The following is a 13,816-nucleotide window of genomic DNA, read 5'->3' on the forward strand; positions in this document are numbered from 1 at the left end:
ATTTTGATTGCGTTCGGCTCATGGGCCTTTACTGGGGCCTTTGTCTAGGCCCTACAATCACGTAGCAAATATAAAAGTCAATACAAAAAAATATACATATAATCTGAAGCGGTGAATCAATATTTATCCAATAGTATCACAACAAAAAGTCGTAGAATTTAAATTGTACTCAGTAGAGTCTGATTATTAAATGTATTAAACTGGGGTGCAACGATTAGCCTCCCGAGAAACCGTCTATTCGTTGTTTTGTCCGTTTTGTCTCAGCAAGACAGTAAAGTTAATTGCATCCCACCCAAAAATAATGACGCGTAATTGCAAAGACCAGGATGTCCTCTACTGAGCACGCAAAGATTTAAGAAGTAGCTCGAAAGAGTCAAAAGATATCGACAAAAATAAACGTCCGCTGCAATGAACGCAAATAATTCGGCTGGATCTCGAGAGGCTAATAAACAAGAAACAAAGTTTCTGCTGGCGCGATGTGTTTTCATCCGTTTTTCTTTTCAAAATAAGAGCAAATGAATTGCAACATGAAGCAGCTTATTGCAAACCGTGTTATTGTAACTCAAAATGTAAATTTGAAATCGATGCAGATTGTCATTAGCAATTTTTGTGCAGACGCGCCAGAAAGAAAACATCCGATGTTGCATGATCTATCTTTTGGACTCGCTAAATAAATCACACCTAGAGCAGGGGTCGGAAATCTTTAACATTCAAAGAACCCTTTTGACCCGTTTTCTACGGAAAGAACAAGGTGCGTTATTATGCGTGTTATTATCTAAGCTAATTTTTACGACGTATTGCATTTTGGGGTCTCTTGAAAAACCAGGTTTCCGCCCGATGGCAGCGATATGCGAGTATCTATAAGAGGTACAATATCATCTATCCATTATCTGTCGCCGCTTTTCCTCACAATGGTCGCGGGCTTGCTAGTGTCTATCCCAGCTGACCTCGGGTAGTAGGCGGGGGATAACCTCAACTGGTAGTCAGCCAATTGCAGGGCACACCAGGACAAACAACTATTCACGCACCCAATCACACCTAAGGACAATTCAATGTATCCAATACGCCCGCCATGCAGGTTTTTGGGATGAGGGAGGAAGCCGGAGCACCTGGAGAGAACCCATGCGGGCACGGGGAGAACATGCAAACTCCACACGGGAAGGGCGGAGCCAGCTGGAATCAAACTCTGGTCCCTCGACTGTGAGGCGGACCTGCTAAACACCCATCCACCGAGCCGGCCATCATAACATCCGGTTCAGGAAAAAAAAAAAAGAACGAATCAGGAAGAGGTGGGGCTAGCAGTGGAATAAATCCTGCTTGCAAGCAGCTCCATCAGCACCGAAGCTGAGAAGCAGCTCATTAACGTCCAAAACACGTGCTGGCTTCATCCAGTCCCGTGATTAACGACGTCCGCTTGACTGATTTAAATTGTCTCCGACCGACATACACAATCAGCTCCTATCTCGGGGCCAGTTGTGTCACAGGTTCCTCGTATCAATTCCTCCCTGCGTAATTAGACCGAGATTCCAGGGAGCGCGCTTCCGGAAGATTAGCGATATTCCGACGACGGCCCGGAGCCGCCGGCACAAGGCGGGAGCCTCGGACGGCGGCTCCTCGCCCCGCCGCGCAACGGCCGGCCCCGGAATCTCGGGCCGGCCCGTCCGCCCGTCTTAAGTTCCCCCCTCGGCGGCAGACGTGTCACTCACCTCCAGCAATTGAGCCCAGAGTGAACCTGTAGGCGGACTCTGCAACCTGGAGCCAGATGGGCCGGGACGATTCGTGGCTGTGCTGCGGGGGGGGCAGCAGAGGTGAAAGGAATGGAGGGAAATATGTGAGTTCAATGCCATTTTTAACTTATTCCCTCCCAGACCGAACTTTTTTAAATTTTTACACAATCCACACATTAAACCACAGATGACTATTTACCTTTAATTGTAATATCAAAGTAAAGGAGAGCTGCCCATACCAGCCAATTGATAGTTACGGTAAGGAAAAAAAAAAGGGGGGGGTGGGGGGGGGGGGGGGTCCGTTGGTCAGCAGACGTTGGTGCTATAGTGCAGAGGTTTGACGTTTTGGTGAATACTCATTTTCATCAAAAACTAGTATCCTTCTGAAAAGGTAGTATTGAACCTCTAAGCACAGGTGTCAAACTCAAGGCCCGGGAGCCAGAACCATCATTTTAGGTGGCCCGCCAAATGCTGATTTGATTTCAAGTTTCTAGCTGAACTTGCAGATCGTCTTGAAAAATCACCATTTTCTGGTCCCGATCTATCTTTTGAACAGTTTTTATCGGCCTCTGTTTTCAAAACCAGGTAAAGACGTAAACCAGCAAAAACGGCGTTTATTAGACACGTTTTTTTTATTTTTAAGTCCTAAATTTTCAGGATTTTAGAGAAATCAAAGGGGTACGTTAAAATTGAAGCTTTTTTAGACTATTTTTAGATTCATTCCGGCCCTCTGACAGACACCAAAAGTACAATGCGGCCCAGGATAAAAATCGGTTTGACACCCTTGAGCTACAGGGTGGACAGAAAGAAGCTCACAGGAGGTGGAACGCTCCCATTCAGGATTTAGTCATTGACCATATGACCTGGACTTTTCTCTTCAGAAGCTCCATGTGGAGGAGCTCAAGTGCTTTTATTTTCACAAAGCACAATTTCTTTCTTATCCGCTTGCGCGGCTGCATTCATGTTTGATGTTGAAAGCCCTGGCCTCTTTGTTTTCACAGCGGTGCGAGGGGGAACAGATTAGCCCTACAAGCCTTTTCCATGTTCAGATAACCATCTACAAGTGTGTGCGTGTGTTCAAGCGGTGAGTAACTTCTCCCAGGCCTGAGCGCAACATATTGCCCCCGCCAGATGCGGAGTTGCGCGCTATCAAGATCCAGCGCTTGATCAAAGCTTGAACGCGATTAGCTTCCTTCCGCTAGGGGCAAGCCTCGGGACGCTAGAGTCGCCCCGGAGGAATCCAATTCCAGACCTCTGAGACATAGTGCCACCGGCTTGGTGGTTCCGACCACAGCCCGACGGAGAAGCATGTTGTGCAGTGAAGGGAAGATTGTTGTTCTCTCGGCCGCCTCAACCCCCCCCCCCCCCCCCCCCCCCCCCCGCGCACGACTCCTTCATCCCATTAGCAGACCTCGCTAAAGGCCTCTAAAATCCTTGCCTTTTATCAGCATGGCAGTCGCCAGTGCAGTAGATGTGAGCAAGCGGCGAGAGCCTTTCACGGAGAGGTGCAACAATCCATTCCTCTTCCACAAATGTAATTGCTCTACTTTCATCTGGGAGTTAAGTAATGCACTTCACAAGGAGAGAAAAAAATGTGGGCACTCTGCTAATTCACTTATGGAACATCCTCTTAAGTTTTTTTTTTTTTTTGCAACTGTGCAACAGGGTTTCGGAGGAGAAGCTGAGAAGAAAGGCGACAGTTTACCTGTCTGTGAGCCTCGGCTAGGTGGTAAGGCATGTCTCCCTCTTCCAGCGGGGCTATCCTCTCGATGTCGCTGTGGTTGAGCCGCCTTCACACGCCACACCAGGTGAGGCAAGTAAATTAGGGCAGGAAAAAGCCTTGTGATTTACCGGCTTGAAACATCACAAAAAAGTGGCTTTACAAATGGGCTATACTCCTCACTATAGCGCTTGTATGTTTTCCCTGTAAAGATGACTGCAAATTCACTGATTACGCGATGACTTTTGCATTTACAACTAATGAACTGAAGTTGAGTAGAGTGCATATTTCTGTTAATGATGGACAAATGAAGCTTCGTGAAGCTATTGTGGTATTTTTTCAACTTTTGGTTCAGAGATGGGTAATTTAATACAGTGGTTCTCAACCTTTTTCAGCCATGTACCTCCTGTGAAATATGTTTTCAGCCAAGTACCCCTTAATCAATGCTGATGATCTTCTCTTCAAAATATGATCTTTTGGGATCATTAACTTGACAGGTAACGAGTGGTGGCACATGACAAGTTGGGTCGAACCTGACAATCTGTCTTTTTATGAAAATGAAATTGAACAACCTACTGAACATAAAACGTGTTTTATGAACTTATATTTTCCTGAAACAATTCATTCAATAATTATTTTTAAAGGATTTTTACATTTGTTTTATTTAAAACCTTGAGTTACCCCCTTGAAGTACCTTCATGTACCCCTAGGGGTACTAGTACCCCCATTTGAGAACACTGATTGACTTAAACCAAGGGCACCCTCTAGAGGAGTAGAAAAAAAATCACAGGTGCTTCATGAAGCTTCATTTTCCCGTTATAAGTTATTTTTTTCATTCAATTGTATTTTTCCCCCTAACTGCTTCACAGTTGTACACTCAAGTATTGATCACAGTTCCACCAGCAAAATCCGCTGAATATGTTTTGAGGGGACGTATTATTGTAGTAGCATGAAGTCACAGAATTGACAGGAGTAAAAAATGGTGTCATTATTTGCTATAAGAGCCAGGTGATGTCAAGAAGTTAAAAACAGACACATTCAGTACTAGTAGTATCAAACGTGAATCCACACCAGTACATAAGTATCTGAACAAGTGTATAGTCGCTCTATCCAGTGGGTGTAGCCAGTGCTCTATCCAAAATGTCAACATTGAAGAAAGAAATACCCTTTGGGCCCATGCTGAGATCGCAGGAACTAATAAAAACAACAACAAAAAGTGAACGTGTCTCAAATCAAGCCATGACACACATAATTGGCCCGATACATAACAAATACTAAGACTTGTGTAGAACCTACCCGGAGTGAGTGTGCAGACCGGCCAGTTGGTACAGAATGTTGATCTCCATCGGCGTGATTTGACCAAACTTATTGGCAGCGTTGACAAACTCCTCTAAAATGATAAAAAAGGAGAAAAGGATGTCACATTGGATCATTCGTTCCAAAAACATCAAATGTGGCCGTTTCCGTGTATAAATTGGATAGTATTTGCAAATACAATTACTTTCCAGTTAAATAAAGGGTACACTGTATGTTTAAAGACAAAGTGAAGCGCCCGTTTTAGGAAATTGAAGTTCTAAACCTAGTAAACTTTTGACTCAAAGTAAAACTTCGAGGAAGCTGTGATTTTTCGACTGCGCGAGTGACGCATTGTTCCGTGACTGAAAATTGCGTGCAATTATTTGCAAATACTCCCACGGGGGGAGGGGGACAGAAGCGGAGTATCTTAACGGGAAACACTGAGGAGTAGATGGCGGCTGACAGCACGACTATCAGTTACACACATCTACATGTGGGGGGGAGTGGTCGGATTACCGGGTTAAACGTTTTCATTTACCTTAGTAATTTAGCGCTACAGAAAATGTTCCCTGTGTGGTCACTCACACCATTTCTGTCAAGACAGTTAAACATGATCACACAGCTACAGAACAAAAAAATCCATCCCGATTATCAGTGGGTCACGACCATCGGTACATGGTGCGGTTTGCTGATGTGGCGAGTTGGATCGGGACTACCTTTGGTGACCAGCGTGTCTTTATATGTGCCTGCGAGGGTGCTGTAGATCTTGCGGATCAGCTCCATGTTGTTGAGGAGGGCGTTAAAGGCGTTGAAGTAGGAGAAGCTCACCATATGTGAGGTGCTGCCGCCGGCCGCCTGGGGAAAGAGCAAAATATGTCCGACTGACTTACGGCGCTCATTAAAAGTTTGGAAACCAGAGGTCAAGGTCGAGAAAGTGGACCTTCGCACTGTTAAGTATGAATCTACGACTCGGGATTTTTTTTTTTTTAAATGAAAAAAACACTTTTTACATCACGCCTTTGGAAGAATTTGTAAGTTGAAGAACACTTTGAGATGTTTATTTAGACATTTTCAGCAGTAAAAGGTTTATATTGGATCTGATTGACTTGATTGCTAAATTACTACATTTTAAAACATCTTTTGTCATTTTCTTTCGCCTGAAAATGACATCAACGGTGCCCAAAGCTCAGCTAAGCGCCAAATCACAGCTCATCAGTCTTGTGGGTTTGGTCATGTGATATTCTCAAGCTGAACCAAGATTTTTTGGTTGACGGCAACCGCTGAAATGTGATTTTAAGGCAATGAATTGTAAATGAAAAAGTAATGGAGTTATCAAATTCATGGCTAAATAAGCATGAATATGAAAGACTGCGAGTCAAGATGAGAATTCTAACTGAAGTAAATAACAGAGGTGGGCAACTTCAATTTTTTTGCTGGTCCGACATTCGTCGGAGCCCCGCCCCTTTTCCGTAACGTCTTTTCTTTTTTAAGCCGGACCAAATTGTAAACGTCAGTCTGTCGGTGTATTTTTGCCCAACCTTCCAGCACCACTAGAGGGCAAAATTTGACTTTTTTTTTCTGGTCCGTCATTCGTCAGGCACTGGTCTATATTTGTCTGCACCCGTATTCATTCTTTTTTCAGTCCGTCAGTGCTGACAAAGTGCTCACCTCTGGTAAATAAGTATACTTTCTCATGTTAATAAATGGTTCGTTTGCCTTCAGTTTGGAAGAAAGCCTAACCTACAAGACAGAAGCATTTGCATACGCTAAACCTCGGGCTCCCTTATTCTACTTTAAAGCCGGGACACGACGTTTTCTCCCAACTCACAGAAACCAGATTCTCCTCCACAAACGGAGTCAGCATATGGTGCCTGATGGTGGCCATGATGTCGCTGAAGTCCAAAGCCGTGATGGTGCCACTTTTCCCTTTGTCTTTTTGGGCGAACGCCTGGCGGGCGTGTTCCAGCTGCAGCTCCTGCGGCAAAACGCGGGAGACAGGAAGAGATCAATTGAGTCAGACAAAATGGCACCAAATACTGTAATGTGTCTATTTCATAGTTCCTGTGATGAGGAGCAACACGCGATAAGCGCGCTGTGAAATGGAAACCTCGAAGGAGAAGAGCGTAATAATGTCAGCGATGCACAGATGGGAAAGTCACCTCAAATGTGACGGTAAGAGACACCGTCTTCGGTCATAATCACGTCTCTCTGGAGACTAATGGAAACCGTGCCCCGAGAAGTCTGATCCCAGAACAAAGTGCAGCGCTTACCGAGCCAACTGGCAGGTGCGTGCGTGTGAGAAATGATTCAATACGACAAGCATGCAATCAGAAAGGGATGCGGAGGAAGGCCCAACCCAGCCCACGTCCGCCGTCAAAGCTCGTGTTACCGGAGCGTCACGCGGCCACGTCGCCGCAATTTCCATCCGTTACTTCCTCTTTCACGAATCACTGGATCGTAGTTCAATAATTAATCTCATCCTTGTTTGATGATTATCCGGGGACGCACAAAGATGGGATATCTCGCTGGGAACAAAAGTCAAATAAGTCGACTGAAAACATCTGTCCCGAAGCTCCGCCGGGAGCATTTTTGCACCACCGTTTTCTCCACGGGGCTTTCTTGAAGACGTACGCAATGTTGCAAGGGAGAAAGACACCCCAAAAAAAAGGTTATCGCATGATTGGGATCGTTTAAAAAAAAAAGTGGCAAAAATAAGGTCATGTTTAATGGCGTGAAGGCACACCATAACCAGTAGCAGTCAAAAGAGAAACCGCTCATCGAGTAGAAGACGACGCCGAAGAAGAAGAACAGGAAGGTATCCACCTCATATTGAACACTTGCTGTGTCAGGGACTTCAAGGGCACATGTTCACAAGTAATGTACATATATCATTATGTACAGTATATGAACTAAGTGGTAGTTAGTGTTTTGTTTTTGTTTTTTACCTTAAATGGAAATCGCTAGTGCGCAAATGCTAATTGAAATTGCTTGTTTAGCACAGGCACATTTTGTTATGTAAGAATTCATATGCATTGAACAAAAAAAAGAACAATCTACAACCTCCCTGTACAGTCAACTCTTACTATTACACACATACAAAAATACCTTAAGATTAATTTAGCTCCACGAAAAACATTTAGAATTGCCTCTAGTTATACTTTAAACCGTAATATGATCAATTATGATCCTGAAACACATCTGAACTTCTTCTTTTTTCTGTCTGAACACAAGTTATCGAAAAATCTGTTTTCAAAGACTTGACGAACGCAACAGATTACCATTCAACGGTCTATTTTGTATTCATGGATGCATCAAGAGGGAAACATATATTTACCTGCAGAAACTGGGTGAATTCTGTATAGCTAAGCTTCTTGCTTCTGTCATGGCCAAAGTGTAGCCTGATGAACTCACAGTCCCAGTTGAAGGGAATGTGATGATGGACGGCGGTCTGGCTGAAGATGTCACGTACATTCTCTGAAAATGTGAAATGCCGGTGTTATGGTAAAAACTCCTGGTTCACGCTTGCATAACTTAAACAGCACTTGCAAAGAATCACTGAACAGAGAAACTATCCGGATTTGTATTGCTCCACTTTGTCATATGCATTTATGGAGATGTTTTACTCAAATAGACCAGCAGTTCCTTTCTGGTTCCAGACAGATTTTATTACTACTCTTTGCGATTGTTATAATGTAGGGACGGACGTTTAGAATTTAGAGTATCTAGTGAGAATTCAATTGACTATTTTTCTTTCACTCTTTTTCTGCAGGGGTTTTTTTTTGTCCCTGTGACACCACGGAGAAAATGCAGAGAAAATCCATAAAACTGGAAATGGAACTTATGACCTATGGAGGTGGTACCATTTTCCTGGCTGCTTGGTACTCTATGACATAATTATAGTAAGTTGTACACCGAATGTACCCTTTTTGTACAGCCGCCCAGCATACTCGTCTCCACTGTCCATTTTGTCTAAGATAAAGCCGGGTATTGATACTTGCTATCAGAACTTCCTCATCCCTAACAGACCTCATAACGGGAAAGACTATGGGAATACTAAATGTACTGGTATTAGTTTTTGTATGTAATCATTGGCCGTTTAATGGATGAACTTTATTTCCTAAGGGAAAAATGGTTCTAAACAACACAAATTTAGCATTGCCCTCTGAGAAGCAAAATCCTAAAGTATCTGAGAAAAAAAACAAACAAACACAACTGAAGCTTTTCCTGTGACCATAGCAACCAGCCGCAGCTGACTCCATATCATTTCAACACGTGAACTCGCGCGTCTCATGTAATGCAGTAATAAAACCTATTAGTAACATTTACTAGAGACAAATAATAAAGCCATTTGGAGTATGTACATACCAAAAGAAATGTTCCCCGTGCCGGTCTTGTCAAAGAGCTGAAAGGCAACTATGAACAGGGCATCTGGTGCACATAGAACTGACTCAAAAGCCAAAAACTCCTGGAATGAGATCAACCTGTCGCAACAAAGTTCATTCACTTCATATGCACTTGCCAAACATTTGCGCAGTCAAATCACTTTTAAATACAAATGCTTAAGATGTGCGCTTTCACATGATCGGTAGTCACATGAGCACAAATGTTCTTTATTTTGTTACGTTCGAAGACAGGCGCAAGTGGGAAGGCGTTAGCGTCGCTGTGGGTGTAAACACAGACAACTTGTCCAGTAATTCAAGCTCATTAAAGTAATAACCTAATTATGAAGTTGTACTATTAATGTTACACATTGTAATGTCAGCATTTCATCAACAGGTTCATTTAATACCTTGGCAATCCCACAGCTATGATTCAAGATTAGAAACCGGTGGACTGTGATGTCATTTTTTTGTCAACAGCAAGTGGCCAACGGCCGCCCTCTTGGCTCGAATTTATTTTTAATACTTTTGAATGTTACGATGAGGATGCTACTCACCCATCTTTGGTGGTGTCAGCCACTCCAGCAATTAGATCCACAGTTTTGGGGTTATGTTGCGGCTGTGTTTGCAGACCCAGGTAACTCTGCACAAAGTCCTTTGGGGTCATGTAATGCTCCCCGTCCTCCACCACGCTGGCATACTGGCACACAAGACAAAAGAGGCGCTTGAGAACACAGTTTGTACGTGTAAAGTATCCATGCAAGAAAACATGCGCTTGTGTATATATTTTTCAAGATGGCTGCTATTAAAAGACTTAAAAAGGCGCCAGGTGAAATGTGTCCCTCCCACATCGCAGTCTCTTGCACAAAGCAGTAAAATTAAACCATTGCATCTTTACATTGAAGGGCAAACCTTAAATTATCTCCTACAGCTTCTCACACTTGTGTGATTTGCTCTCATTTCTCCTTACCATAGTATAACTGACTAAATCAGAGCGCAAGAGCATAAAAAGGGCAGGACGGGTTCAAGGAGCCGCCAGCTCTTCCTATGAAAGATGATCAGCTGTGCAAGGAGTCGATCTTCCGAAAATACAATCGGCTGTATGTTCTTAGTCCGTTTGTTGACGTCTCGCTAGTTAGCCGAAACTCATCCTAGCAAGCCTTCGCATGCCTTTGCGCATTAAGGCATACGTACAGTAGTCCAACTGGAGCAGAAGAGAGCTTGCCCCAAACCATTCCCACATGCCATAGTTAGAAGTGAATAATTGTCCAAAGCGTCTTTATGAGACAAAAATAAACAAATAAATAAAGCTTAAAAGGAACAAAATGAGCCTGACTAATTATCGGTAATTGTTTATTAAGTCATTTGTAATAAAAGTGTGACTTGTCCTTGTAATATCGTATTTGCAAAGACAATACAGTCAGTGTTTTATTTAGGCCGCCCAAGGACAACCACCAGCGTGACTGCTGAATCTGCAATCCGTACCGTATATACAATGTTACTGCTTGTCAACCGTGACCCCATGAAGACACTTGAGAGCTCAAATAAGATGACAGTAGTTACATGAGAAATGTGAAAATAAACTGATGCAAAAAAAACTGTTATGAACTCCGCAAAGCTTCATGCCTCTGATAAAATACCGACTGAAGTCGAGCCTACCCCTGCACAGATTGAGATCTCATCATGTCAAACTTGGGTCTCGAAAATGAAGCCCGGAAAATTCAAGTGTAGACCTTTGCATTTCACCACATCACACCACATTTATTTGTACAGTTAAAACGTTTTCGGATGTCATCATTTTACTTGGAACAGATTATTCTACAGGAAAAGGAATTGATATGGAATTGTCATTGGGATTTTGTCTCCAGTAGTTTTTCACCAGTGGCATCTCCAGATTTTTTTTTTTTCCACTTAATTTTGGACTATCATAGCAAAACTAAAAGCCTTGATTAAATGCCATCATTATGCTCTTGTAGTAAACAACAGAATACTTTGGGAAAGACTTCAGGTAATGCCTGCTGATATTTTTTTGGTTTCCTGTCATATTTAAGGGGCCGTAACATGAAAAGTCACATTTTGAAGCTTTTAACCATGTTCCAATGTTGATTTCTCACCCTAAACACTCCTGTATTGTTTTCTTTCATTGATGCATTTCTAAGCATTCATTGCTTATTCTGCGCTCGCACACCGGCCCCACCCATGCAAATGAAAACGACTTGAAGTTCGCTTATGACGACAGGAGCGAGAGCTAAACAGATAACTGCATAATAACCCCTGATGATTATGTGCTTTCAACAAAAAAAGACTTGAAACACTATTGTAAAATAAAAACTACAGAATGTTGTGCCCACTTGTCTGTTATATGACAAGAATTCTAACAAACGTGACTTAACACATGATCACTCGCTTAAATGCTAACCGCTAACTCAATGCTAATCCCTAGTTATCTTAAATGCCAAACATTCTTTTAAGGCTCTAACTTATTGATACAAAATTACGATATTAACGAACCTCATTATTTTCTACTGACGACCAGGCTGTGCTTTGCTACGAACACGGCGCTATAGACACTTTTTGCTTATGTTCCTTGCAAAACGCAAAACAGGAAGTACCTAATGCAACAACATCCGATTTGGTTTTCACAATACAACATAACTTTACACTTACAAAAAAAAAGCTGCTCTGTAACTATAGAAACACAAAACAAACCACATATAAAGTTAAATTATAAAATACTGGGGAAAAGTGTTAAATCTCACTAGCCGTTTAAGTAATATAAGCATAACGGCCGTGTTGTCCTTCATCACCGAAGCAAAGATATGCACAAGCCAGCACGCCACTGTTCTAAACTTAAGACCTCAAACACCCTCTTAAGTCTCGCAGTCCATTTTAGAGTCAGGGTCAGGTTTCAAGCTGGAGCAGAGATAGCTGAGGGAACACGAGCACCGCATGAACTGGCACGGCAAAAAGACTCAAAGATCGCAAAGCTGAGCCAAGAACGACAAAAAAGGGCTCAAGATAAACAGAAACAGCGAGGGTGGGACGTTTCATGCCAAGTGTTTTCATTGCTTCCATTCCTGAATTACTGTATAAAGTGAAAATATTAATTCCCGGCAATGTATTGCTGCGCTGCCTTTTCTCCATCACATTATTATTGTGTTTCTATTCAGCCTCACAGTAGGCCTCAAGTAGTTCTTAATCAAATTATACAGGCAGTCAGAAAGAGCTGGCAGTAATTAACTCTTCCACCTGAATGTGTATCACAAATTACACAGTCGGTCCTCTTGTGGCAGAGTGGAGACTTTCAGGAAGTTCACACTCGAAAATTTGTGTTTGCGTGCGTCTGTGATGCGTGTGTCAAGCAGACATACTAACAAACAGGTGTCAAACTCAAAGCCCGCCGCATTATTTCATGTGGCCCGCTAAAGCAAATAATGGCAATAATATTTGTCATTTTTCACACCGGATAAAAGAAAATATACATTTTGAGTGTTGTTCTATTGACTGTCTTTGTGTTGATGCATCGTTTATGTGCGTGTCATTAGCTTGTCTATGGCGTTTTGCATTGTGTGTTAGCAGTAAGCAGGTAGAAGGCTAAATTGTGCTGTTGTTCGAAAAACACAAGATGTAATTCTTTCGGTTTGATGCTTGGTTTGACTAAGCAACTGGGAATGGCTTTTAATGCTTGGAACCTTTTCTTAAAAGAATTGTACACTGCTGGTTGCTGTGAAGTAAGTCATGACACGACTTGACTTTACGGGGTCAAGATGAAGGTGCAAATATCAGTTTAAATAACTTGTTTATTTACTGCACATGTTGGCCAAGTAGCATCGTTGCTAATTCATATTATAATGTGTTTGAAAAACAGGAGAAAAATACTTTTAGTCCACGCATTGGTATTTTTTGCTTTTTTTTTTTGGTCCACGTATCTCATTGACATTTTTGTTACTATATCAATTAAAAAAATACCAAGGTGTGTTTAATATTTTTTTTTTTTCCCCAAAACATTTAAATGTGACTCAGGTCATTATGCTATGAGGCAGAGTATACTTGTGTACTGTTTACAAAGTACTAACACAAGCGTTTTAATCTTCACTACGCCCCTATTAAGGAAAGCAAATTAAGTTTTATTCAAATATAAAATGTTATCAAACGGGCGCAAATTATTCGATGGGATGAACCTGTGGAATTTATGAATTACATTGATTAAGTTCACAGTTTTACGACATTACTCTTGATTATAAATGTACAATAATGAAAACGTATCAGTCTTTCTAATATATTGGATAAAACTGAAGGAAAGTTTATTTTCGGGGACACAACTCTTAAAAGCAGAGCTCAAATGTACTGTTGTTAGTGGATGCTGTTTAGTATTTACACTTTTTTGTAAGTTTCTTTGTTTACATCCTCTAACAAATTTTACAATGCTACTTTTATTTATTAAAAACACAAAAAATACAAGGACATTGGGAATTTCACAAGATTTGTCACAAAATAAGTTGTAAGTCAAGCAACATAAGGATAATATTTTCATTTGTGACCTTTAAGTACATTATGTGCCCCATAATAGAAAACAGTGCATACTATGAGCAAATCAAAAATTATTAAAAAAATAAATAAAAAATGGCCTTACCTTGAGAAAAACTGCCTTCAACTCATGGGGGTCAGCTCTTTTTGTCATTTGCACCTGTAAG

General features: G+C 41.9%; 1 protein-coding gene and 2 long non-coding RNA genes across 4 annotated transcripts in view; 2 read left to right on the forward strand and 1 right to left on the reverse strand.

Annotated features, from left to right (window-relative positions):
- Nucleotides 1–13,816, reverse strand: part of LOC148423429 (electrogenic aspartate/glutamate antiporter SLC25A12, mitochondrial-like) — a 28,218-nt gene that overhangs the window by 6,085 nt on the left and 8,317 nt on the right. For both annotated transcript variants that reach the window (XM_088416156.1, XM_088416155.1), the window contains exons 2-10: nt 13,756–13,809; nt 9,680–9,822; nt 9,109–9,224; nt 8,078–8,217; nt 6,572–6,718; nt 5,460–5,598; nt 4,744–4,837; nt 3,433–3,517; nt 1,707–1,788 (exon numbers count right to left, since the gene is read on the reverse strand). In XM_088416156.1, coding sequence (XP_088272282.1) covers nt 1,707–1,788; nt 3,433–3,517; nt 4,744–4,837; nt 5,460–5,598; nt 6,572–6,718; nt 8,078–8,217; nt 9,109–9,224; nt 9,680–9,822; nt 13,756–13,803 — 994 coding nt within the window. In that variant the 5' untranslated portion in view covers nt 13,804–13,809. The remainder of the gene's footprint in view (nt 1–1,706; nt 1,789–3,432; nt 3,518–4,743; nt 4,838–5,459; nt 5,599–6,571; nt 6,719–8,077; nt 8,218–9,108; nt 9,225–9,679; nt 9,823–13,755; nt 13,810–13,816) is intronic.
- LOC148423430 (uncharacterized) lies at nt 287–3,081 on the forward strand. Its single transcript, XR_015865781.1, has 3 exons — nt 287–1,831; nt 2,729–2,811; nt 2,930–3,081. It is a non-coding gene; the product is annotated as an uncharacterized LOC148423430 (long non-coding RNA).
- LOC148423431 (uncharacterized) lies at nt 3,138–9,994 on the forward strand. Its single transcript, XR_015865780.1, has 5 exons — nt 3,138–3,261; nt 3,393–3,535; nt 6,802–6,915; nt 8,513–8,642; nt 9,520–9,994. It is a non-coding gene; the product is annotated as an uncharacterized LOC148423431 (long non-coding RNA).

Source organism: Hippichthys cyanospilos, chromosome 5 (assembly GCF_059441005.1).
Source record: "Hippichthys cyanospilos isolate Australia breed blue-spotted pipefish chromosome 5, RoL_Hcya_1.0, whole genome shotgun sequence".
NCBI classification, from domain to species: Eukaryota; Metazoa; Chordata; class Actinopteri; order Syngnathiformes; family Syngnathidae; genus Hippichthys; species Hippichthys cyanospilos.